We start from the raw sequence: 21326 nt of genomic DNA, 5'->3' as shown, positions 1-21326 counted from the left end.
TAAGTGAAGGACTGGCTGCCACCGGCCTTCGGGCCCTGATGCCGCCCAGCTGTGGCCACATTGGGGGGGGGGGCGTTGAGGGAGGGCTGGGGGAGGGCATGGAGAGGGGGTGTAGGGGGCGGCAAGCTCGGCCTGAGGGAGGAGTGCCTGCCGCCCTCAACATGCCCCCCGAGGCTGCCCGGAAGGCTGAGCCAACACCAAGCCCACCACTGATATCTGTGGCCTCCCCTGCCTAGGCCCCAGCAGAGCTGGGGTGCAGGAACCAAGGGTCACCCCCAGCTCTGCCTCCTGCCTTCCTCTCAGGATCTTGGCATCACAGATTTACCCTCTGACCCACACACTGATGTCAGGGCTACTCGGGGGGACAGCGGGGCTCCAGGATGGGGATATGCCTTCTGTATGGGGCTGGTGGCTCAGTGGTCATTTCATAGGATGAGACTGGGGGCAAGACCCAGAGAGACACAGGCAGGAACAGGGCCAGATGATAAAGAGAGACAAGATAAAGGGAGAGTGAGCCTGGTGTCTGTCACGAGAGACCCACCCTGGGTGTCACACAAAGCCAACTGAGCCTTGGTGGCATGGCTGTCTCGCTCTTGCTGTGGTGGGCTATGCCACGTCCTCTAGAGTGTGCAGGTGAGGGTGGGTGCAGGTGAGGGTGGCGCGGGGCTCTGTCTGGCCATCACTCTGGGAGCCGAATGCCGGTCCTGCCGGGCACCCTGGACCCCCGAGGCAGGCCCACGGGGGTGGGAGGCGCCAGGAGAAATGGCCTGTGACGGGGGTGGGCATCCCAGGCGGGAAAGCAAACAGTGTCAGCGGCTAATGAGCGGGAACCGGGCCTGGGGCCGGGGGCCTAGGGAGGGGCACGGCCATCGCTCATCCTGACAGGCGGGCAGTGAGGGGGGGCTAGGGACCAGAGATGGAGGGGAGCATGAGAGCCAACAGAGGGTCCCTTGGAGACCCGACCCCAAACACAGACAGACAGAGGGGAGGCAGCTATGAGCCCCCCATCCCCCCCGGCTGGCTCCCATCCCCAGCTGTGGCCTCAGGGGACCTGGACCCGGCATCTCTCCTGTCAGACCTGGCTGGCTGCCCCTCCCCCACCTGAAGACTTTGCAGGACAAAGGAGACTGTGCAGGAAGGGGGCGCTGAGTCTGGGACCCCGTATTGTACACTAGGGATCAGGAATCTGGGGTCTTGAGGTCCTGAACTTCCCTGGGTCTCAGTTTCCCCACCTGCACAAGGCAGGAAAGGGCAGGCGTGCCCTGAGGGGCCCTCCCTGCCTTGACCTGACACCATCACCACTCCTCCCATCCTATGTGCAGCCCCAGCTGTCCTCAAGGTCCCCACCCTTTTAGACTGCCCTCCCCAAAACCTCACTGCCTCCAACAGGCCCAGCAGCAGTGGGTGGGCTGACTACTCCCGAGGGAAGCAGCCCCTCCAGTCCTGCACGTTAAAGCTCCTGTCCCATTTCATAGGAGGGAAGACTGAGCTGCAGTGTGTGGAAGGTAAATGGATGTGTCAGACATTGGAGTGAGCTTTTGGCACTGGTGCCTCTGGCAGGTTAGAAGCCTCTGCACCCCAGCCCAGACCCAGGCAGAGCTGGCCCAGCCTTTTGGCCACCCACCTGCCCTGAGTACCCTGAAGTGTCAGGGTTTCAGAGCCCTCCCAGCCCTGGCCCCAGTGGCCCTGGGACAGCCCGGCTGGTGGAGTGGCCTGTAGGTGCCTGCCTGTGGGGTGTCCAGGCTCCTGTCCTACCTCCGCCAGGAGGGAGGGGCAGCCATAAATTCACACTGCCAGTTGCCTGCGGGATAAATGTGTCATCGGCTGCACGATTTACAAGCGCACCCCTGGCCCGAAAAGCAGAGAAAACAAGCCTCTGTGTACACATGGCGTGGCGGGCAGTGATGGGCAGCTGTGGGGGGCATGCAGGGCATGCAGGGCATGGTGGGCCAGCGAGTCAAGCCCTCGCAGGAGGTGTGAGGACACAGACACACTCATGGAGTGTGGGGACACAAACAGACTCATACAGGAAGGTGGGGCAATCACGGACACATCAGAAGGTGCACAGTGAGCCGGAGACACTCAGTGGGCATGCCACTCAGATGCATGTGGGGTTAGCTTCGTGTTAGACTCATACCCTCAGAGGAATCACACCCAGGAAAGGGAAGACAGGAAGGCTCACTGAATGTTTCTACATGCATGTTCACATGTGTGATTGTGTGTACATACATGTGTGCATAGGGGGAGTATGCACATGCATGTATTTATGTATATAGGTTTCTGTGTGCATACATGTGGGTGTGCATGTGTGCCTATACTGTTTATGTTTACACATGTTTGTGCGTGCATATTCATTTGTACATGTGTGTGAGTGTGTGTGTGTGTGCAGACTGTCCCTCATCCTCAGAGAGCCCATGAGGGGACCAGGAGGAGCAGACCAGGTTCACTGCACAGGAGGCAAAGCAGAGCAGGAAACCAGCTGGCCAAGCTGGACACAGGCAAGCGTGTTGGGAGATAGGGATGTGCAAGAACAGGGCGGATGGTGGTGCCTTAGTCCTGTTTGGGTCCCACCTGCTTTGAGGCTTGACCTCTTTGGAGGCCCTGCTGGTCCCTATCACCTTGTCCACCAGGACTCTGTAGGACATTTCCAGGCTTGCGGCTCCCCTCGTGCCAACCTTGGTTATCTGCTGGTACCTACCTTGGTTATCTGCTGGTACCCAGCCAGGCATAGTGGCCCCAGCCTGAGAATGCGGGGTCGGGGGAACACTGCAGACCAGTTCCTGGAAGCCCCAGGGAGCACCTGGGGAGGACTCTGGGAGAACCCAGGGAGGACTGGGAGGACTTGGGGGAGGCTCTGGGAGGACTCAAGAAGGATTCCGGGAGGACCTAGTGGACTCTCAACAGCATCCCTGAAGTCTGGCAAGGGGTTGGGAGCTTCATGGAGTAGCCTCAGCTGTGAACATCCGTCCACAGAGGGGCCCTGCTGGCCTTGCCACAAGAGGCTCTGGAGGACACCTGGGAGGATTCTGGTGGCAGTAGATGTCCAGCTCTGGGAGAAGGGGTTGACCACTGAGGCAGAACCTTGGCACCCCTAATTAAAGAGAGGCAGCATCGTTGACCCCTACACCAAGGACCCATAGAGCAGACACCTGGGGAGCTGAGTAGGGACCTCTGAGACCACAGACCCCCACACCAGGGAACTACTGCACAGGGACTTCAGACGAGGGACCCCCACAACAGAGACCCCAAGACAAGAAGGGACCCCCACAGAGATTCCCATTGGAGGGACCCACAGAGAAGAGACATGCAGAACAGGGACCCCAGATGAAGGGCATGCAGCAGAGAGACCCACAACATGGGAGCCCCCACCAGGGAACCCCCAGAACAGAGGGGCCCAGGTGAGGCACTGACTGCCAGAGAGAGAGAGAGAGAGCTAGGTCTCCCACAAGTCTGACTATTCCCATTAAGGAAGCAGATGGTCTCCCTCACCACCCGCCTTCATGGACCTCTCTGGGGTGCACGCCTGTGGGCTCCTTTCCCTGCTCTGGGTCTGTGTCAAGGGTGCTCTTCCAGGCCGGCCCCCAGACTTCACTCCTGCAGGAAGGTGGGCAGCCCCCACGCCACAAGCACCTTTTGTGGGCACTCGGGGCACTGGTGGGCATGCTGGGGCAGGCGGTTGTCAGGGGCACCCACCCCTCCCAGCCCTGCCTAGACAGAAGCTCTTTCCTTCATCGGTGCAAAGACTGACTGGAATTCTTCAAGAGCATCTTTAAATAAACAAAGCATAGAGAAAAGCAAACTCCCAAATACAAATCACATCAAAATAGGCTTCTCCGCAGACAGGCCACAGAGGTAGGCCTTCGGTCCCCACACAGGGCCTCCCCAGCACTCCTCCCCGCCCCTGCACCCACACCCTCCCCCCAGGAGCACAGTTGCCCTGGCTATGCCCTAGGACCCTCACTCCCCCACCCTGGCCCCCAGCCCCAGACCACAGCCTCCCTCTTGGGGGTGGGCATGCCAGGCCTATCCACACACCTGGGCAGGAGAACTGACTACCTTGAGGACCCCCTATTTTTCAAGGAGGATGTCCATTAGGCAAAGTTTGAAGGATTTCCTTGCAGACGCTCCCACCTCTGAGGGTTCCTTCACCCAAGTAGGGGTGCTGTGACCTTGATCCTGTGTGACTGGGGCAGAGGCAGAGAGAGCAGCACCTGGGCAGGTGGGAAGGGCTTGGCAGGCTGGTGCCTCCCCTCCCCCACCCCTTGCCACACGAGGGTCTGTCTGACCCAGAGCCTCTCAGTTTGTCTGACATGCTTAAACGGGGTGAGGTGAGCCCCCAGCGGACCCTGGAAGCAGAGAGCTGGCCAGCCTTGGGTTGGGGGAGTTGTGGAGAGGGGTCTCCGTTGAGTGGAGGTCTGGGGACAAAGGGCCTTGTGCGGCAGCCCTTCCCACGTGGCCGGGGGGCCTCCGGGCAGGGCCCCACATTGTGGGGAACAGCAGTGGCTGAGAGTAAGTGAATGATTGGGTGACGGCTCCCACTGCACACTGGGGCGCCCTTCTGCCCTCCCCCTCCTACAGGCTGAGCTCAGCACACCTCTCAGCCCCTTCACTCCCTGTCCCCTCCCTGGGGAGGTGTCTCCTGACAGCATAATGCTGCTCCCTCAGCCCAGACTCCCCAGGGGGCCCTCCCAGTGCCCCTCTGGACACACCTGGTCAGTGCTTTAGGTGTCTCAGAGTGAGGGGGCAACTCAGGAGGTTTGTTCTGAGGGTCAAGGGGACCATCCACATGACAATGCCCAGGCCAGCCCACAGGACACTCAGTGCTTCTCTCAGGCACCGGATTCCAAGAGCTCCAAAAGTCTTTCAAGACAAGCAAGTCCCCACCCCCGCTCCCACCACTCTTTGAGACTAGCCACGAAAGGTCTCATGACAGACACCGTGTGTTTCCTTGTGTATAGGTGGCCTTACCTCTGCCACATCAGCCCTGAGGGGTTGTCTGTGGGACAGACCAGTGGGGCAGCGATCACTACCTGGCTGGGTCTGGGGCTCTGGACAGCGGGGATGCTGAGCTCATCCTGCAGGTCCTGAGAGCACCTCCATAGGCTCTCTCAAGCCTTGTCCACTAAGTACTGACCCCTAGGGGCGGGCACACCTGTGGAGGGGACCCCACTTGGCCCATCTCTCTGCACCCTTTGTTCAGTTGGCCTCAGCACCCGGTCGGTGGGGGTGGTGACAAGAAGGCAGGTCGGAAGGAAGGGCAGACAGCATTTCCCCTGAGGCAAAGTGGGCCCCTGGGAAGGCTTCACTGGGGAGGACCACTGACGACCAGTCCCCGCAGAGCCAGCACACAGGTCTCCTAGAGGTCGTCTGGGACGTGTCCCTGCAGACCCAGAAGATGAGGGCAGTGAAGGGAGCACCCAGTGTAGACAGCACTGGGTACAGTCAGCTCTGGGTATGTGACTGTGCTGGGAAAGAGAGTTCGGGGCCAGTGGATGCCCAAGGGGATGTTTAAGGAGGAAGGGACATGGCTAAGGCCAGGCCCGGTCACCAGGACCAGTGACCCCAAAGACCCCCCTCAGCCTGGGGGCAGTGAGGGGAAAGCCCCCTGCTGATTTATGGTGGACAGGAATTAGACCGCTGAGGACTTGCTCACTCCCTCCTCCTCCTCCTCCTCATCCTGGTTGGGGGTCAACTGGGGTAGGGTGGCTCTCAGCTGGTTTCCAGATGGGCCTGGTGGAGGGGCACCTGGGGGTGGGAAGCCAGACACCCTGAGTAAAGAGGCCTGGCCAGCCATAGTTGCCTTTGTCTCTCTCTGTGATTGTCTCTCCGTCTTGAGGTTCGTCTCTGTCTCTGTCCAATGCAGCCCCCCTCCCCATGACCGCCTGGGTGGGTAGGGGTGGGAGCTGGTGATTTATCACCCACTGCCTGTCTTCCATCGGAAACGCCAGGGGTGGGCGCAGACTGAGCAGTGAGCTATGGGCCCCCAGGGCTCCACCACCCACCCCAATGTTGTTGCTCTGTCTGGTCGGCGGGTGCACCCCCCACCACCACGACGTGGCCAGGGGTTCAGTCCCCTAGACCTTCCCAGGGCCTCCTCTGCCCGCCTCACTCAAGTCTCCGCCCAGTGAGTGGCCAGCCCCCTCCCCAGGCTCCCCATAGCCTCCCCAGTCTGGATGAGGACTTTGGAAGGACCCCCTCATCCCTTCCCCCACCACCAGGTTGGTCGGGAAGTGGCGAGGCCTCTGTTCCATTCCTCTGGGGAGCCAGCTCCAGGCCTCCTACCCGGCGGGCTTCCTAGACAGAAGGGGCTGAGGCCAGATCCTCAATGTCGCCTTCTCGCCCGCCTGGCAGCCTCTTTGCCCCACCCCCCTCCTCAGTGCACACAGCAGGGGCTCAATAAGTGTTTTCGGAGCAAACAGGCGTCGGGAGGGCGGAGGGCACACCTGGGCTGACCACCCCCCATCCCCCGCCCCCGACCCGGCGGAAGAGGTCCCTTATCTTCCCGGTTGATGGGCTGTCAGCAAGCTGAGGGCGGGGGTGGGGGGGGGGCGGGGTAAGAGGAAAGGGGCACAGGGAGGGAAGGAGCGGAGGGGGACGCTCACCCCTCCCCGTCTATCAGCGGACCCCGGCCCATCCCTCTCGGCTCCCCTGGGATGTGCCACCTGCCTGCCCCTTTTGGCGATCCTCCGCCCGCCTGCCTGGGTAAGTTCTCCCTCTTTTGGTCTCTGTTTCTCCTTGGATCCTGGCTGTCTGCACCCAGCGCCCACCGTGACACCGCCCCCTGTGTTTCTGCAGACTGCGAGCGCCCTCTGGTGCCTGCTCGGGGTCTAGGCGCGTGAGGTGAGGACTGAAAGGGGCGCAGAACAGCACCCACCCATTTCAGGGATGAGGACACGGGAGGTTCCCAGCGTTAGGTCAGGGCTGTGTCTGCCCTGGGATTGCCATTTGGCCTGTTGGGGGCTTACTGTATCCAACCCTTTGACCCGTCACTCACTAAGTAGCTGCATGCAAGCCTGGGATGTGGCTTGAGACCCTGGTGGACCTCAGGGACACAGGCCAGGACGCAGTGTCCTGCACCATGTGTCTGGACAGGGCAGGGCTGGGAGGCTCTCTGAAGAGGACATTCTTGAGTGAGACCTTGAATAGTGTGGACATAGTTACAGCAGGAAGGGACAAAGAAAGGTTCAGAGACTCTGGCCTAGTGGGGCAAGGTACACCTAGCCTGGGCCTTGATGAAAAGCAGAGGGTGCAGGGAGGCTGGGGGAACACAGGTGTGGTCAGAGATCCCTTGGGCTGCAGGGCAAGGGACCCTGAATCAGCCAGCCTGGGGGCCGGAGCTGTGGGAGGGCTGTGCAGGGCCTTCCAGTGGACCCCCACCTGTTCCTATTGGGAAGGAGTCACACCACAGAAGGGACCAGCCTGTCAGTAGGAAAGGGGCCCTGGGATTCGTGTGTTTTCCATGAGATGGAGGACAATGCTGGGGCAAGGGGCACAGTAAGCCCCCTGGTCTGGGGGGAGGGATCTATGCTCTCCTTCCCTGAACAGGGCCATTCAGGGGCACTGAGTTGGGACCTTCCACTTCCCCACACTCCTTAGAGACTGAGGCCCCAGGGTCAGTGCATAAGGGGTCAGCTCAGGGTCAGAATTGGGACCGGGGGCTCCCAGGCGGCCTGGAAAAGGTCAGCCACCAAGGCCAGGCCAGTGTTCTGCTATGGTCAGTACCTTGGAAGGGGCAGGGGCAGGTCTACATCATGGAAAACTGGCAAGAGGGGAGGTGGGATTCCTTAGGTCTGATGACACTGCATTGTCAGCTGCTTTCTTCCATCCTGCCCCTCAGTGCCCCATGCCCACCCTCTTATCTGGGCACTAGCCCAGGAGCCCTCAAGCCTGGCAGTGACCAGTGGAGCTGGGCTCCTGCTAACCACTCCCCACAGCTCAGCTGGGGCCTTTGTCCCACAGCCCAGGGAAGCCTCCTTCTCTGAGCCAGTGTCACCTAGGATTTCTAGGGTTACTTTCTCCTGGGCCCTGCATTTGTCCCCTTGAGGGCCTCAGTGAGAAGGAGAGAGGGGGTCCCAGGAGCCTGGTCTTAGCCACGGAGGAAGCTCTGGGCCCAGCAGGAGACCCATCTTGGGATCTGATTTCCTATGGAAAGTCGGGGGGATGCCTCCTAACCACATTTGGACTGAGGTTAGGAAGCTGCCTGTGTACCTTGCTGTGACAACACCATCACCTCTGACCCCACCAGGGGCTTTGTGGGTGCTGGGCCACCCCCAGGGAAGGCAGGGTGGCAGTTCATTTGTACAAAGGAGCCACCGTCTCCGATGTGGTGATAAGCCTGGAAGCACAGCCGGATGCCTCGCACCTGCCTACAAAGGCAGGGGTGGCTCCTGCCTCACGTCGCACCAGTAGCCCCGAGATAGCATCAGCCCAACCGGAGAGTCATCCATCTTGTCCTACAAAGGCCAGGACAAAGGCCATGTCAGCGGCAGCCTCCCCGACCCGGTCAGTGGAGGTCTGGACCTTCCTGTGCCAGGCGACTGAGGCCCAGGCCTGAGGCTCCACTGGGGCCCACGGAGAGCAGCCCTCACTATTCACAAGGGCAGCCAGGTAGAGGCCACAGCTGAGCAGGAGTAGCAACGCATGAGCTGCTCATCTGGGCACCTGGGGCCCCAGGAGCAGCCTGTGTTGCACTGAGGCACCCACAGTGGAGTCCCTGGCCCTGACTGACTTAAGGCCCCAAGAAGCCCCGGGTTAGTCTGCGCAGTCAGGGGAGCCTTCCTGCAGTGAGTGGCGGCAAGGGAGGACGTGAGTCCAGAGACCCTGCAACCCCTGGTGCCCACTGACCCCTGCAGGGACCTTCCATGGACCCCCCTTGCATGGCTCAGACCCCACCCCACCTGCCCTCCAGAGCTTCTCACTAGAAGTCCAGGCTATTCCAGGTGGGCCACCAGACCGTCCTCACCATCCCCAGTTCATCCCGACTCCTCCGACAGCTGCCACCAGGGAAACTGCACACACCAAACTGTCCTCAAAGCCACCTCACGGCCTCCCTGGCCCCGGAAACTGCCACCCAGAGCATCTTCTCTCTCACAGCACTGCCCTGCAGTGCCCGCCCTGCTCCACACAGTCCCCACTGTCCCCACTGTGTTCTCACTGCTCCCTGTGTTCTCACTTGCCTTCCCCAGCGTCCTCACTGCTCCACAATGTCCTCAGTGTCCCGTGTTCGTTCTCAGTCCCCACCACGTTCTAGCTGTCCACACAGCGTCCTCACTGCCCCACAGAGTCCTCAGTCAGTGTCCTCTCTGTCCCAGAGTGTCCTCGCTGTCCAAATTGTCCTCGCTTGTCCCCACAGTGTCCTGTGTCCCAACAGTGTTCTCACTCCCCAGTAACCTCCTCCTCACTGTGTTTTCACTGCCGCCCGTGTCCTCATTCCCCAGCCTCCGCACTGTCCGCAGTGTCCTCACTGCCCCACAGTGTCCTCAGTGTCTTGTGTCCAAATCCCTAGTGTCCTCGCTGCCCCCAGTGTCCTGTTACGTGTTGTCCAAACTCGCCCGTGTCCCCGCTCTCCAGCGTCCTCACTACCCTGCAGTGCACCGTTGTCCTTTGGGCTTTCCTTCCCTCTTGAACTTCTCTGAGAGTCAGTAGCTGGGAAAGGTTATTTGGGGTGTATGAAGGCGTGAATGTCCCCTTGAATAGGTTCTCAGAGCTTTTTCTGTGGTTTGGGGGGGAGGATTTCCAGGTCTTTGGTGTAAAAACGGGTCACATGGGGAAGGGTTTATTCTGCGCTGTAGTTTGGCATGAGGGACCCCACAGGGTATGGGCTGCAGTTGGTCCCCTGGATCTGTCTAAGCATCCGGGGCGTGGGCTCGCCGCGATAAGGGTGGCCTTGCAGCAATCTGCCCCTGTGGGCCAGGGCCTGCAGGGGGTGGCCAGCCTGGGAAATGGTGCCTGAGTGGAGGAGAATGGGTCCAGGTTAGGGCTAGGGCTCCTTGGGGCAGGGTCCTGTGGAGCTCGCAGGCCCTCCTTGCTCAGCGCCAGTCCGCTCCTCTCAGGATTCGCTGTCTCCAGCTGGTTCTGCCACTAGCGGGGCGGTCAGCGACAGGCGATGCGCCGCGCGAGCGCGCAGCCTCCGCAGCCGGCACAGCAGCAGCGCCAGCAGCAGCGCGTGCAGCAGCCCAAGGCCGAGCAGCACCAACGGGATCACCAGCGACCACCAGCAGAGCGCGCCAGGCGAGCAGGCGGCACGAAGCTCTTCCTCGGTCAGGTAGGACAGTACGCGGCCGCGCAGTGATGGGGGCGCGGCGCAGCGCAGGTCGCGGTAGAGCCCGCGTTCCAGACGACCGGCCAGCCAGGCGCGCAGTGGTACGAGGCGGCAGTCGCAGCGCCAGGGGTTGTCGCCCAGGTGCGCCTTACGCAGCCTGGGCACCGTGTCTAGCAGCCCCAGTGGCAGCGTGGTCAGGTTGTTGCCCGTCAGCACCAGTTCGGTTGTGTCCGGTGGGAAAACGACTGGCAGCGAGGCCCACGTCAGCCCGCGGCGCCCGCAGTCCACGACTGTACCGGCGCAGCTACATGGCGCGGGACAGCCCGCGGCCGGGCGGCTTGGCAGAGCGAACAGAAGGAGCAATAGGCTGAGCGCCCGGCCTGGCCCTGGAAAGGAAGCGCGGCGGTGAGCCGGCTGGCCTGCTGGGCACCTGGCTGGGGTCCCTCACCACCCGGAGCGCGGAGTCTGACTCCAGTGCCGGAGACTTGCCTCCCGTGTTGCCCGCAAGCCTTGCCACCCCATCACCCCGCGCACGGGCTGGAAGTTCCCTCTAAGTCTGACCCAAATCGTCCTAACCCGACTCTGCTCAGGGAGTGGCCTCGCCCAGCCACCAGACTTACCAGAGCCCATGGCGAGAGAATGGTGGCCCGCCTTGCTCTGGAGCTGGAAGCGCTTGTCGGAGAACCAGATGATAAGGCTGCCCCGCCCCTGCCAGGCCCCGGTGCTCCCGGTAAGAAGACCACAGCACAGCTGTCCACCAGAAATAACCCCAAGGCTGCTGTGACAGGCACTGCAGCCGCTGATAGAGTGCTATCATCAGGGCCAGCGCCATGCACGCTTCCGCCCCCCACTCGCTCCCAGGGGCACAAGGAGCACTCGGACACCCGCAGCAACATTCACCAACATTGTTCTCCTGTCACCAGGACAGGATGGCATTCACAACTTAACAAAACTGGAGAATGGGGCTTGGGAAAGGGTTCATGCGGGTGGAGGGAGTGGGGGGAGGGCTAGGGAGCCCAGGGCAACAATGCTGCTGGGGAGAAGGGACCCCCAGCCACAGGCAGGGAACAGCAATCTAGGCATGAGGATTGCAGAGGACAGCCCACAGCCCCCTGCTCCTGCATCCCTCCACAAGCCAAAGTTGGGGGGGAGGGGTGTGGGCTATCACAAGCATCCCAGCCCTAGGTCACCCTCCCCTGTAGTGGGCTGGCCTCCTTAGGTCTGAAGAGATCCTAAGTGCTTCAGCAGCCTGGCCTGCCTGCTGAGCTCCAGGGTGAGAGAGGACCTGGCTGGCCCACATCCACATAAGGTGAGGTCTCAGCGTATGCTGGGAGGCCCACAGGAGCAGGAGAACACAGCTCCCAAGTCTGTGCTGTGGCACTGGGGTGGGGGAATAGGTTGGAGACCCCAGGGATCTGCTCCCCTATTCTGCCTTGGTTTACCTTCCTGCCTGAGTAGGGCCTGGAGTCTGGGTGCTGTGACCTTCTGGGGTAGAGGGTAAAAATCTCAAAAGTCACAGCCCACCCTAGCTCCTGCTCCCCCAAAGCCAAAGGGGGGGGGTGTTGCCCAGGCCCCATGGAAACAGATACAAATGAAGGGAAGGGCTGATGCTGAGAATAAATTAGGGATGGCTGGAGGCTGTGACCCCGTGCCTCCGGGTCAGAACGGGGACAGTCCAGGTCTAGGTCACTTGGGATTGGGGTTGTGACCAGGCCTGTTAGAGATCCAGAGGAAAAGGGTCGAGTCCAGGCCATTGGGGTTCAGGGGTGAAAAGGGCCAGTCGGAAAACCGGCAGTATATCCATGGCAATGTGGAGCTGGGGCTGGGTCACTGGTCCTGCATTTGCTGCTTCATCTTCTGCAGCATCTCCTGCATGCGCCTTAACTGGGGAGTGGGGCAGGAAAAACAGAAGGTGGGGTGAGAAATGAGATGGGAGGGTCCTGGCTCAGTCTCCAGCCCTCAGCCTCCACCACTCCCCACCCCATGCCTCACCAACCTCCTCATCCTTCATCCTAATAAGCTTCTCCGTCTCAGCGTCAGGGGTGGGCAGTGGCAGGATGGGGATGGGGCTCTCCATGCGGTTGTCCTGGGTCAGTTTGCTGCAGGTTGGACAAGAGGGACAGTGCTGGTGGGAGTTCCGCCAATCTTGCCACTATCAAGGCTGCCCTTCTGAGTTCCCACACCTCTGGGCTGGGCTGAGGAGACAAGGTGCTGGGAAGCCGATTTGGGGGCTGGGGCAAGGTTCCAGTCTAGGTGGGCAGCCAGGACAGGTCTTGACCATAGAGATGTGCCCGAGGCCGTGAGGTACAGGTCCAGGTTTGGGGTGGGATGACACACCTGGTCATCTGCTGGATACAGTGCGCGCGGTAGTTCTCATAGTGCACGTCACACGTCACGTCCTTGAGGTCATGCATGTGGGTGCGGATGAGCATGTTGCGCAGCTTCACGAAATCGCAGTGTGCCTGGTTCTCCACTGCAGGGCAGGAGTGGGCAGTGGGTGGGATGCCAGCCCAGGGGAGCCTTCCCACTCGCATGCTGTGCCCTATGCCTGGACTCACCTTCCACAATCCCCCATGGGTACAGCCGCCCTCGGACTCGCTGCCCCTTGGCCTCCACCACCGTGTTGCTGCCGATAACCGCGAAGGGTGCACTTTCCTGGGGAGGGGCCAGTGCAAGGGCTCACGCCCAATTAGTGCGGGTGCAGGGTTAGTGGTTGGAGAGGAGCATGGGCACTCAGGGTGGGTCAGCCTCTCCAGCATGACCATCAGTGACCTCTCCCCAAAGAGATCCTGGTGTCACTGCCCCCCACCCCCTATGGCCTCTTTGCTGCTGGCTGAGGCCAGAACTGGTGCAGCTTACATCTTAAGGTCTATGACTGAGCTTATACCTCCTAGTAATGCCCCTGCTAACTTTGGTTGAGTCAAGGGCCTGTCTGACCCTGTTCCTGGTCTCGTGATCCCCTGTCCCCAGCTTGGGCTCAGTCATAACCACTCTAGCTACTGGGGCACTCAAAGTCACTCCTACCCTCTGTTGCACAGAATTCTGGGAGCCAGTGGATACTTAGCCTGGTGGCCACTGGCCAGGCCCTTCTGCTGTTGACTCATGAGACTGAGGAGCAGGGTCAGGATGGTGCCTTGCTAGCAGCTGTGCCTTTAGCTCCTGGCAAGAGCTCTGTGACTCACTAACCATGAGGGACCCAAACATACAAGCCAGGCAGGAACTTGGGCAACCCTAGCCCTCTAGGGCTAAGTGAAGGACTCTACTGCCCACACCAAAGACCCCTATCCACCCTCCAAGTTGGACCTGGGCACTTGGCCCGCCTCTGCCCAACGGACTGTATGCTCACCTTTAGTTCCCGATCCTGCTGCTTGAAGTCCTCATCCTCGTCTGAGTCACACTCAGGGAACTGGTACACATGGATCCCAAACTTGTCAATCTCCTCCCGGATCTGTGGTGGGACAGGGCTGTCAGATCAAGGGTTGGCAAGGTCCCCTGGGCCTTGGGTGTGGTGGTGCCCAAGGTCAGCACACCCGGTGCCCTCCAGCCCAAGTCCTGGGCCAGGCCCCACTGCCACACAGGCTCACCCGCTCCTTCAGCTTCCGGATCTCACTGGGGACCAGACAGTCAGCCTTGGCAATGAGGGGCACAATGTTCACCTTCTCGTGTAGGGCCTTCATGAAACCCACATCCACTGGTCGCAGCCTACAGGGAGCACCCAGGGTGATGAGGGGCTGGTGGGGTTGATGGTAGGGCCGGGAGAGGGTAGGGGGGCTCAGGGAGGGAATGGCTGTGGGGGCTCAACCCACAGAGTCACGCACCCGTGCCCAAACGGAGAGATAAAGTACAGGCAGCAATGCACCCGGTTGTCTTGGATGTTCTTGCGGTTAAGGCCGCTCTCGTCCCGGAAATACTGTTCAAACTGCTGGTCCACGTAGTCAGTAATGGGCTTCCAGCTGCGGGCAGGAGGTGTGTGAGGTTGGGCCGTGAAGGCAGCAAGCTGGCGCCAGGGGAGGTGGAGTCAGCCTGGGCAAGGACTGTTCCCCAGCCAGGCCTTCCTCACCATTCAGAGTTGTTCACAGCATCCCCAAAGCCCGGTGTGTCCACAATGGTCAGCTTTAGCTTGACTCCCTTCTCCTCGATGTCCACGGTGTGCTTCAGGATCTCTACCGTCTGGCTGATGCGTTCTGCAGGGAAAGAGATATGGCTTGAAGGGGCGTCTCTCACCCCTTACCCCCTACCTCGGGCAGCCAGGATCCTTTCTCATCCATCCTAGTGTTTTGGTCCTGATCACAAAGCCTGCCTGTGGTTTGGGCCACACCTCCTGGGCCCCAAACAGAAGACTCATGTTGTGGGGAGAGAGAAGGGTGGCTGGATCTGGAAGGGCACTCTTTGAGGGGTTGCACAGGAGGGGATGGTGAACCAGTGCCAGGAAGCTTGGGGTACACTTACCCTCAGCACTGAGAAGCTTCCGGTCCTTGTACAGGTCTGTGAGGAAGAGGCTGTGGACCAGTGTGGACTTCCCCAGGCCCGACTCACCTGCCCACAGGTACAGTGAAGGAGTCATATTAGGTCTCAGGCCCCCACAGCAGAGCCTGGCCAGCCAGTGGCCCCAGCCACCCCACCTGGAAGCCTGGCCCACTCACCAGCCACCATGAGCGTGAAATCAAAGCCCTTCTTCACCGACTTCCGGTGCACCTGGTTGGGCAGCGTGGCAAAGCCCACGTACTGCTTGTCGATGTCCTGCGGGCAGGGGTGGAGCAGGTCAGAGGTACCCTGGGGTTCCTAGGCAGCCCCATGCCCTGTCCCCCACCCAGCTCAGGCAAGGAGGCAGCAGAGGACAGAATCTCCAAGGTGGACATTTCAATGGCAGAAAGGGGGTGAAGGCCTGGAGGTGGGCAGGCAGGTCAGAGGGTGGCTGATGAATGCACCCTTGCTCTAGCTTCAGCGAGGGGCTTTGGAGGGTCCCAAGACTATGTCTGTGTGTGCGCGCGCGTGCATGTGTGTAGGGGGAGATGTCCAGCTGCCGCAGACACAGGCAGTATCTTCCCTTGAATGGTGGACAGAAGGCACCAAAACCAAGGCCCTTCGGACATGCCCCAGGTCCTTCATAGGAAGGAGAAGCCTGGACTCAATACTCACCCCTCCTGAGGGTACCAGGGGGTGGGAGGCCCCCCGTGGCCCAGATCCAGCCGCGGGGGTGGCTGGCTGCAGCAACGTTGGAGCAGGGGCTATTTATAGATAGCGGCGCAGAGCCTCCCCCGCCAGCGGGTCGCGAGCCCACCCTCTGTGGGCCCTGGCACAGCCCGCCCCTGTCACATCCCAGAGCCTTGGGACCTGGTCCTAGCAGGCGCGCACACACTGACCCACATTCTGTCCCCTCTCCACACACACCTTGAGCCGCCTTTGGGCCTGAGTCCGCGGCGACAGCAATTGCTCCACCAGGCGGTCCTGGGGCGCTGCCAGAGAGTCCATCGCAGCGACCCCCCACACACCCTGCTGAGGACTTCGGACCCCAGACCAGGTCAGGCCGACAGGGGCCCAGCGTTCTCGGGGGTGGGGGGGGGGGGTTCAAATGCTGTAGTGCCTCGAAGCCCTGCTCTCGTTCCCGTTTTAGGGACACGGGAATTGAGTCCGGGAGGCCGGACGTGGCTCACCCGGGGTGCCGCCAACCTCAGAGACCGCGGGAGCCATCCCCCTGCCTCTGAGGACCCGGACCCGCCCTGAGACGCGCGGCGTCGCAGCCACAGCCGGCCCCGATCTGCACGCGAACCAGAGGCGGGGCTCCGCGCAGAGACCGCCTCGCCCGCTGTCGCCGGGAAACCGTCGCCTGGAAATTGGGCCGCGGGCGGAGCCACCGGAAAGCTGTCGCGGAGGGCAGGGCCGAGGAAAGGCGTCGGGGGACTCGGCGCAGACAGGGAGCCCACGTCCTTGTCTGTGACAGGACCCACGGCCTCAGTCCAGACGTCGGGACAACCGGGGTAAAGAGGGGTAAGGGGAGGCCGGGTCCCATTGGCGGGCCGTTGGGGGTGTTGGGGAGAGACTGTGGCCGCGGTGTCCCGCCCCTCCAGAGGTGCGGTGTAGCTTCCGTCCGCCAGAGGGCGCCGGAGGCCGCACCCACGCGGGACCAGCCCGTGCACCGGGCCTTCCTCGCAGACTCCACAAGAAAGCTGCCGGCGGTGTCACAGAGACCAAATTACCCAGGGGCACAGTCCTTCTGGCACTGCCCCCTCCCCTATGCTTGGGGCTGAACTGTCCCAGCCCTCTCGTGTGTGCGCCTGTTTGTATGTTTGGGGCTACTTAACTGGCGTGGCCCCAGAGACATACCAGGGAACTGGGCGAGGACAGAGCCCACCTTCTTCATGAATCAGAGCCAACCTCAACCTGGACCTGCCCACCCCAGGCCCAAGGAGACTTAGAGCAGGAAGGGGACAGTCAGAGCACTAGCCACCTACCCTGCTCTACCTCTGGAAACTTGGAAGCTGCAGCCAGCATGTCACTCCACAAACCTGAAGGCCATGCATGCGTTGCCATGGCTTTCCTCAGAAAGCCCCTGCCAGAGGATGGGGGTGTGTGGAGTGGGCCCCCCTTCATGCAGGCACTCCTGAGCCTCTCTGCCTGCTCTGACCCACAGAACCAGGCACTCAGGAACTAGAAAGCTCTAGCCAGCTCAGCCCTTACCCCCATGTGGCCACCCCAGGGACCACAATGGTCTCCTGAGCCACCAGATTCTCACCATGCCCTGCAGTACCCCACTAGAATCTGAACAAGACAGCACCAGCTGGACAGGAAGGGAGGTCTGGCAAGGAGCTGGATATGAAGAGATGTGGCCCCTAGACTACATGTGTCTGTAGGGACAGGCGGCCCCCAGCTCTTTCCCACCCACCCCAGTTGAGGAGCCTCTGTCCCTTTGTCCAGCTTGTGGTGCTGCTGTGGGGCCTGGAGCTGCTGGCACCTGGGGAGAAGGAGAGGGCCCCCAGCTGGGAACAGGAGCGTCTTTCATCCGAGAGGAGAGTGTGGAGAACGGGGGAAGCCACAGGCCCCCAGTCCTCGCTCCAGGCCATGCTGACCTGCAGGCGGCCTCTGGACTGAGTCCACTTTAGACAGGGCCCTCAGCCCAACACCAACTCAGAAGACTGGCATCTCAGGCCCAGGGCCTCTCCAGAAAGGCAGACAGACCTGGGTCTGGGCTCAGGCTTAGAGGGAGCCTCAGCTCCGCACAGCCTGGTATCTAACGGAGCTTGGGGCTCCCAGAATGCCTCATTCCCCCCCCCGCCCCCGCCAGGTTAGGCAGCCTCTGGGAGCCATAGGTCGGGAGGTTGAGAGTCTCACTCCTAGCTCTCAACTTGCCTGCCCCATCACCCAACTGTGCCCAGACAGGGTCCGTGGACTCCTTGGGGGAGCCTCGAGGAAGGGGCCCTGCCACCCCCTTTCTCTGGCACCGAAGCACAACAAATTCTCCTCACGCTTCCCGAGCCCTAGACACACAGCTGTGCCCACCTCCTCCTGGAGCCTGAGACTCTCGAGGCATTTCCATTCTTAGAATCGCCCGAGTCAGCTCTGGAAGCAGTCACCAGAGCCGACAGAGCCTCCATCACTGCCTGAGACTGGGTGGGGATTAGAGGAGGGGGCACAGAGGGCCACCAGAGCCCTCCTTGTGCCAGAGATGCAGAGGAAGCACAGAGACCTAATAGAGCTCCCCCCCCCCACCCTCTTTCACAGAGTGTGAACGGGCTGTGGCTCAGTAACACCAACAATGGCAACAGTGAAGTCCTGTTGTGCTCCCCCCAGGTCCACAGAAGCCTTCCCTAAACACCTGGCTCCCTGGCCCTGCTCTGGGGCCTCCCCCTCTGGTTGCATGGTGCCCTCTCCCTCAGTTTCCAGGGGCAGGGGATGGGTGAGGCTGGCACCTAGCTGACTTTGAAGGGGAGGCACACACAGGCCTGAAGCGGCTAACACCTCAACAGGAGAAGTCCCCGGGGTGGTGCTGGGCAGCAACTGCTGGGCCCAGTGGCTCCAAGTGACTGCAGGCCCAGGAGAAGCCGTGGGAGCTGGTCTCCCAGGCCTTCCCTCTCTCTCCCTAAAACAATGGCTTGGTGGCATGTGTCTCTGCATCATTGTCCCATTTGCTCATGATGGGGAGGCAGTTCCCCTGCCTGGGCTCCCTTGGGAGCCCCTCACTGGCAGGGTGAGGTTGATGGGGCCCCTCCCCACGAGCCCCACGAGTCCCAGGGTGGGGCGTGTCCCTGCCAGGGACTGACATCAGGCAGCCAGTGACTCCCAGCCCCCACCCCACCTGCTGGGCCTCACCTCGCCCACCTGCTTTACTCTGGGCCAGCATTTTAGAGTTCCATCAGCATCTGCCTGGTGTATGAACCCCCATACCCGACAGGCCTGCAGGGCTACCCTGGTGCCAGAGTTGGGCCCTTCTTTTCTCCCCCCAAACATAGCTGTTCTCAAGCCAGAGAGGCTCTAGCAGGGATGCTTCAGAGCCCCCAGACCACCTGGTTAACCACCCACATCCCCCTCTCCAGGTTTCCAGCTCCGTTTAACCCCAGCCTCCTCTGGGTTTCACAGTGGGTGCCCAGGCCAGCCTCTTGTGGGGTCCTGCATTCCTAGAGGGCGGGGACCAAGCCAACCCCTCGGCGTGAGAAGCCTATTTGTACCCACTAGGTTGGAAGACCCTTGCTGGGCTCCGGGATGACTCAGACCAGGCCCCGGAGACTCCCAGTCTGGGGAAGAGGCCTGGCCACAGATCAGCCCACCCAAATTGGTATGGGGGAAAAGAGGATATAAGATGCAGAAGAGTGGGGTGGGGTGGGCAGAGGCTCCCCTGTGGGGCTACTCAGGGTCTCTGCTGGCTGGTGGACACAGAGACCCTGCCCCCAGGGTCCCTGGGTGGTGCAGGGTCCCCCAGCCTGTAGCCTGCCATAACCAGTGCCCTTACTCCAGGTCCTCAGCACACGGCCTGAGACCAGGTCAGCCTGAGATGCAGGTGCTGGGCCAGTGGGAGGAGGGCACGTAGCTGTTACCCCCATCCCGGGAGGGGCGCACACTCCAGCTGGGAGGGTCAGAGGCCAGATCTTTGGGTCATGGCGCCCACTCCTCCCATCCGCAGCCTCAGGCACTGCAGCACTGCCCAAGCTGACAATCGGTTATCACGACAGGGTGGGGTGACCGCCCGCAGGGGCGGGGTCGCGCCTGGGCGCTGGCAGCGTTGCTACCACAATAGGTGACAGCCGGCCGGGTGGACAGCGGAGCGCACGTACCTGCTTGTCTTCTGCTGGGTCAGGGTCAGTGTACGGTTGGGGTCCGGGTCCAGGCGGTTCCGGGCCGGCGGGCGGGGGAAAAACGGAGACATGGTGAGAGACGGGCAGGCGGCAGGGACAAAGGCGCGCGCGGGCGCGCTGGCAGGCGCCAGGCTCACCTGGAGTCGCCAGCTTGCTCTTGTACCTCAGGCCTGTGCTCATGGTGGCCGCCTGCGGGGGACGTGCGGCGGCGGGCGCGCGGGCGGGGCGCGGCGACGAGCGGCGAGGCCGAGGCCGGGCTGCGGGGTGACCGGCCCTCCGCGCGCCACCGCCCGCCCCGCCCGCGCACCCGGCAGCCAATCGGCGCCCGCCTCGCCCACGCGCGACCCGGGGCGGCCCGCGGGGGCGGGGACCGGAGTGCCCCCCACCCACTCCCGCACCGGCGACCTGGGGGCCACGCCCCTTTCATCTGGCCGGCACCGTGCCCACCGCCCCACACCCTGCCCCACCTCCCTTGTCCCCTCGCCCATGCCTGGATTGCGACTCCCTCTCCTCATGGCCCCCAGTCCAAACCTGGGCCACTGACCATCCCACCCTGTGGCCCTTCTGTAAAACCTGCCCCTTCGAGTCTGGGTGCCTCATGCCAGCTCCTGCCCTGCAACCCCTTCTGCTCTGCAGACCCACACTGGGGGAAGGCGGAATTCTGGCTTTCTGCGCTGGAGACCAGCAGGAGCATGTGAAGGGAGAGCCAGGGCTTGCACCCCATTTGCATGTGAGGAAGTGGAGGCCCCAGACCTGCAATGAAGACACGGAACTCTCCAACATGAGTGCCTCCCAGCTCCTCTGTCACAATCACACTCCTGGGACCCTCGGCCTGGACCTTCCTGGACTGCCCCCAGATGGCACATCTGGAGCCTTTGGTCCTTCAGAAAAGGACAGTTAGACCTATGGTCACCACCTCTGCAGGTGAGGGTCCTTCGGAGGGAGGCGACCTGCTGTCCCTCCACAAGCAGGAAATCCTCCTCCCTCTCCAGCCCCTCATGTGCCCCTTGATTCCTCCATTGGCCCGTGGGCTGGCGAAAGAGGTTCCTGCAGCTCCTGGTCTCTGACTCACCCCCATGTAGCACAGGGTCTGCTCTGTGAGCATCAGCAGCACCGTTCCTCTGGCAATTCTGTAGCCAAAGCACCCCCACCCCTTCCTGGGACCAGCAACCTCCTTCGGGTCCAGACCTGTGATAAGTGTGGGGATGCTTTACTGCTCCAACCGCTCATTCAAAGCCTGGGGACCCGGTGTGTTCAGAATTCAGAATTCTTTGTATATGTTGTACCTTATATGGCACCTCTCTGGAACCTAGGGCTGTACCTCATAATCAGTCACATTAAGATTTTTCTCAGGGAGCACTATTCAAAGGAACTGAAAAATAAAGACCATAATAAATGGCTGCACATCAGTTCAGGTCCGGCTTTGCCACTGAGTTTCAAAACCTTTATTTCAGAGCTTTGGAGAATTTGGAATTGTGGATAAAAGGAATGGGGCTGGCCCCAACTGGTGTGGTTCAGGTGGCTGGGGATCCACATGACTGGTTCAATTCCCCATCAGAGCAGTGCCTGGTTTGTGGGTTTGGTCCCTGGTCAGTGCTCTTGAGTCAGTGTTTTTCCCCCTCTCTTCCTCCCCCACGTCCCCTCTCTCTAAAAATAAATAAAATCTTTTTAAAAAGAAGAGAGAGAGAATGGGGCCAGAGGGGACACATGAATTGCCAGGGAAGACTTCTGAGCTGTCATCAGCCCTAGGGCCTCTGTGGGAACCCTGTCTCAGGGGG

At 61.4% G+C, this 21326-nt stretch overlaps 2 protein-coding genes across 3 annotated transcripts; both read right to left on the bottom strand.

Annotated features, from left to right (window-relative positions):
- Positions 1-9759: 9759 nt before the first annotated feature.
- Positions 9760-11018, bottom strand: GP1BB (glycoprotein Ib platelet subunit beta). Its single transcript, XM_045819804.1, has 2 exons — positions 10882-11018; positions 9760-10647 (listed from the first exon to the last, which is right to left on the bottom strand). Exons 1-2 carry the CDS (start codon positions 10889-10891, stop codon positions 10049-10051), a joined length of 609 nt encoding a protein of 202 aa, XP_045675760.1. The 5' UTR covers positions 10892-11018; the 3' UTR covers positions 9760-10048.
- A 134-nt stretch (positions 11019-11152) lies between these two features.
- SEPTIN5 (septin 5) lies at positions 11153-19821 on the bottom strand. 2 transcript variants are annotated; one of them, XM_045819803.1, is made up of 12 exons: positions 19686-19821; positions 19528-19538; positions 14905-15001; positions 14711-14797; positions 14322-14445; positions 14080-14214; positions 13846-13963; positions 13608-13709; positions 12820-12916; positions 12599-12734; positions 12258-12360; positions 11153-12145 (listed from the first exon to the last, which is right to left on the bottom strand). In XM_045819803.1, exons 1-12 carry the CDS (start codon positions 19726-19728, stop codon positions 12089-12091), a joined length of 1110 nt encoding a protein of 369 aa, XP_045675759.1. In that variant the 5' UTR covers positions 19729-19821; the 3' UTR covers positions 11153-12088. The 2 variants fall into 2 exon arrangements, with proteins under 2 accessions (XP_045675759.1, XP_045675758.1); XM_045819802.1 differs by lacking the exons at positions 19528-19538; positions 19686-19821 and adding an exon at positions 15653-15867.
- Positions 19822-21326: the final 1505 nt, after the last annotated feature.

Source organism: Phyllostomus hastatus, unplaced genomic scaffold (assembly GCF_019186645.2).
Source record: "Phyllostomus hastatus isolate PE091 unplaced genomic scaffold, TTU_PhHast_1.1 phas_scaffold_387, whole genome shotgun sequence".
Classification (NCBI taxonomy): domain Eukaryota; kingdom Metazoa; phylum Chordata; class Mammalia; order Chiroptera; family Phyllostomidae; genus Phyllostomus; species Phyllostomus hastatus.
This window is presented reverse-complemented; position numbering and strand designations above follow the sequence as displayed.

Coding starts and splice junctions, on each gene's coding strand:
- SEPTIN5 (XM_045819802.1), bottom strand. CDS start 15,733: ATGGACTCTCTGGCAGCGCCCCAGGACCGCCTGGTGGAGCAATTGCTG. Junction 15,002..15,652: donor AGGCCCAAAGGCGGCTCAAG/GTGTGTGTGGAG, acceptor CCCTGCCCGCAG/GACATCGACAAGCAGTACGT. Junction 12,735..12,819: donor CCCATGGGGGATTGTGGAAG/GTGAGTCCAGGC, acceptor CCTGCCCTGCAG/TGGAGAACCAGGCACACTGC.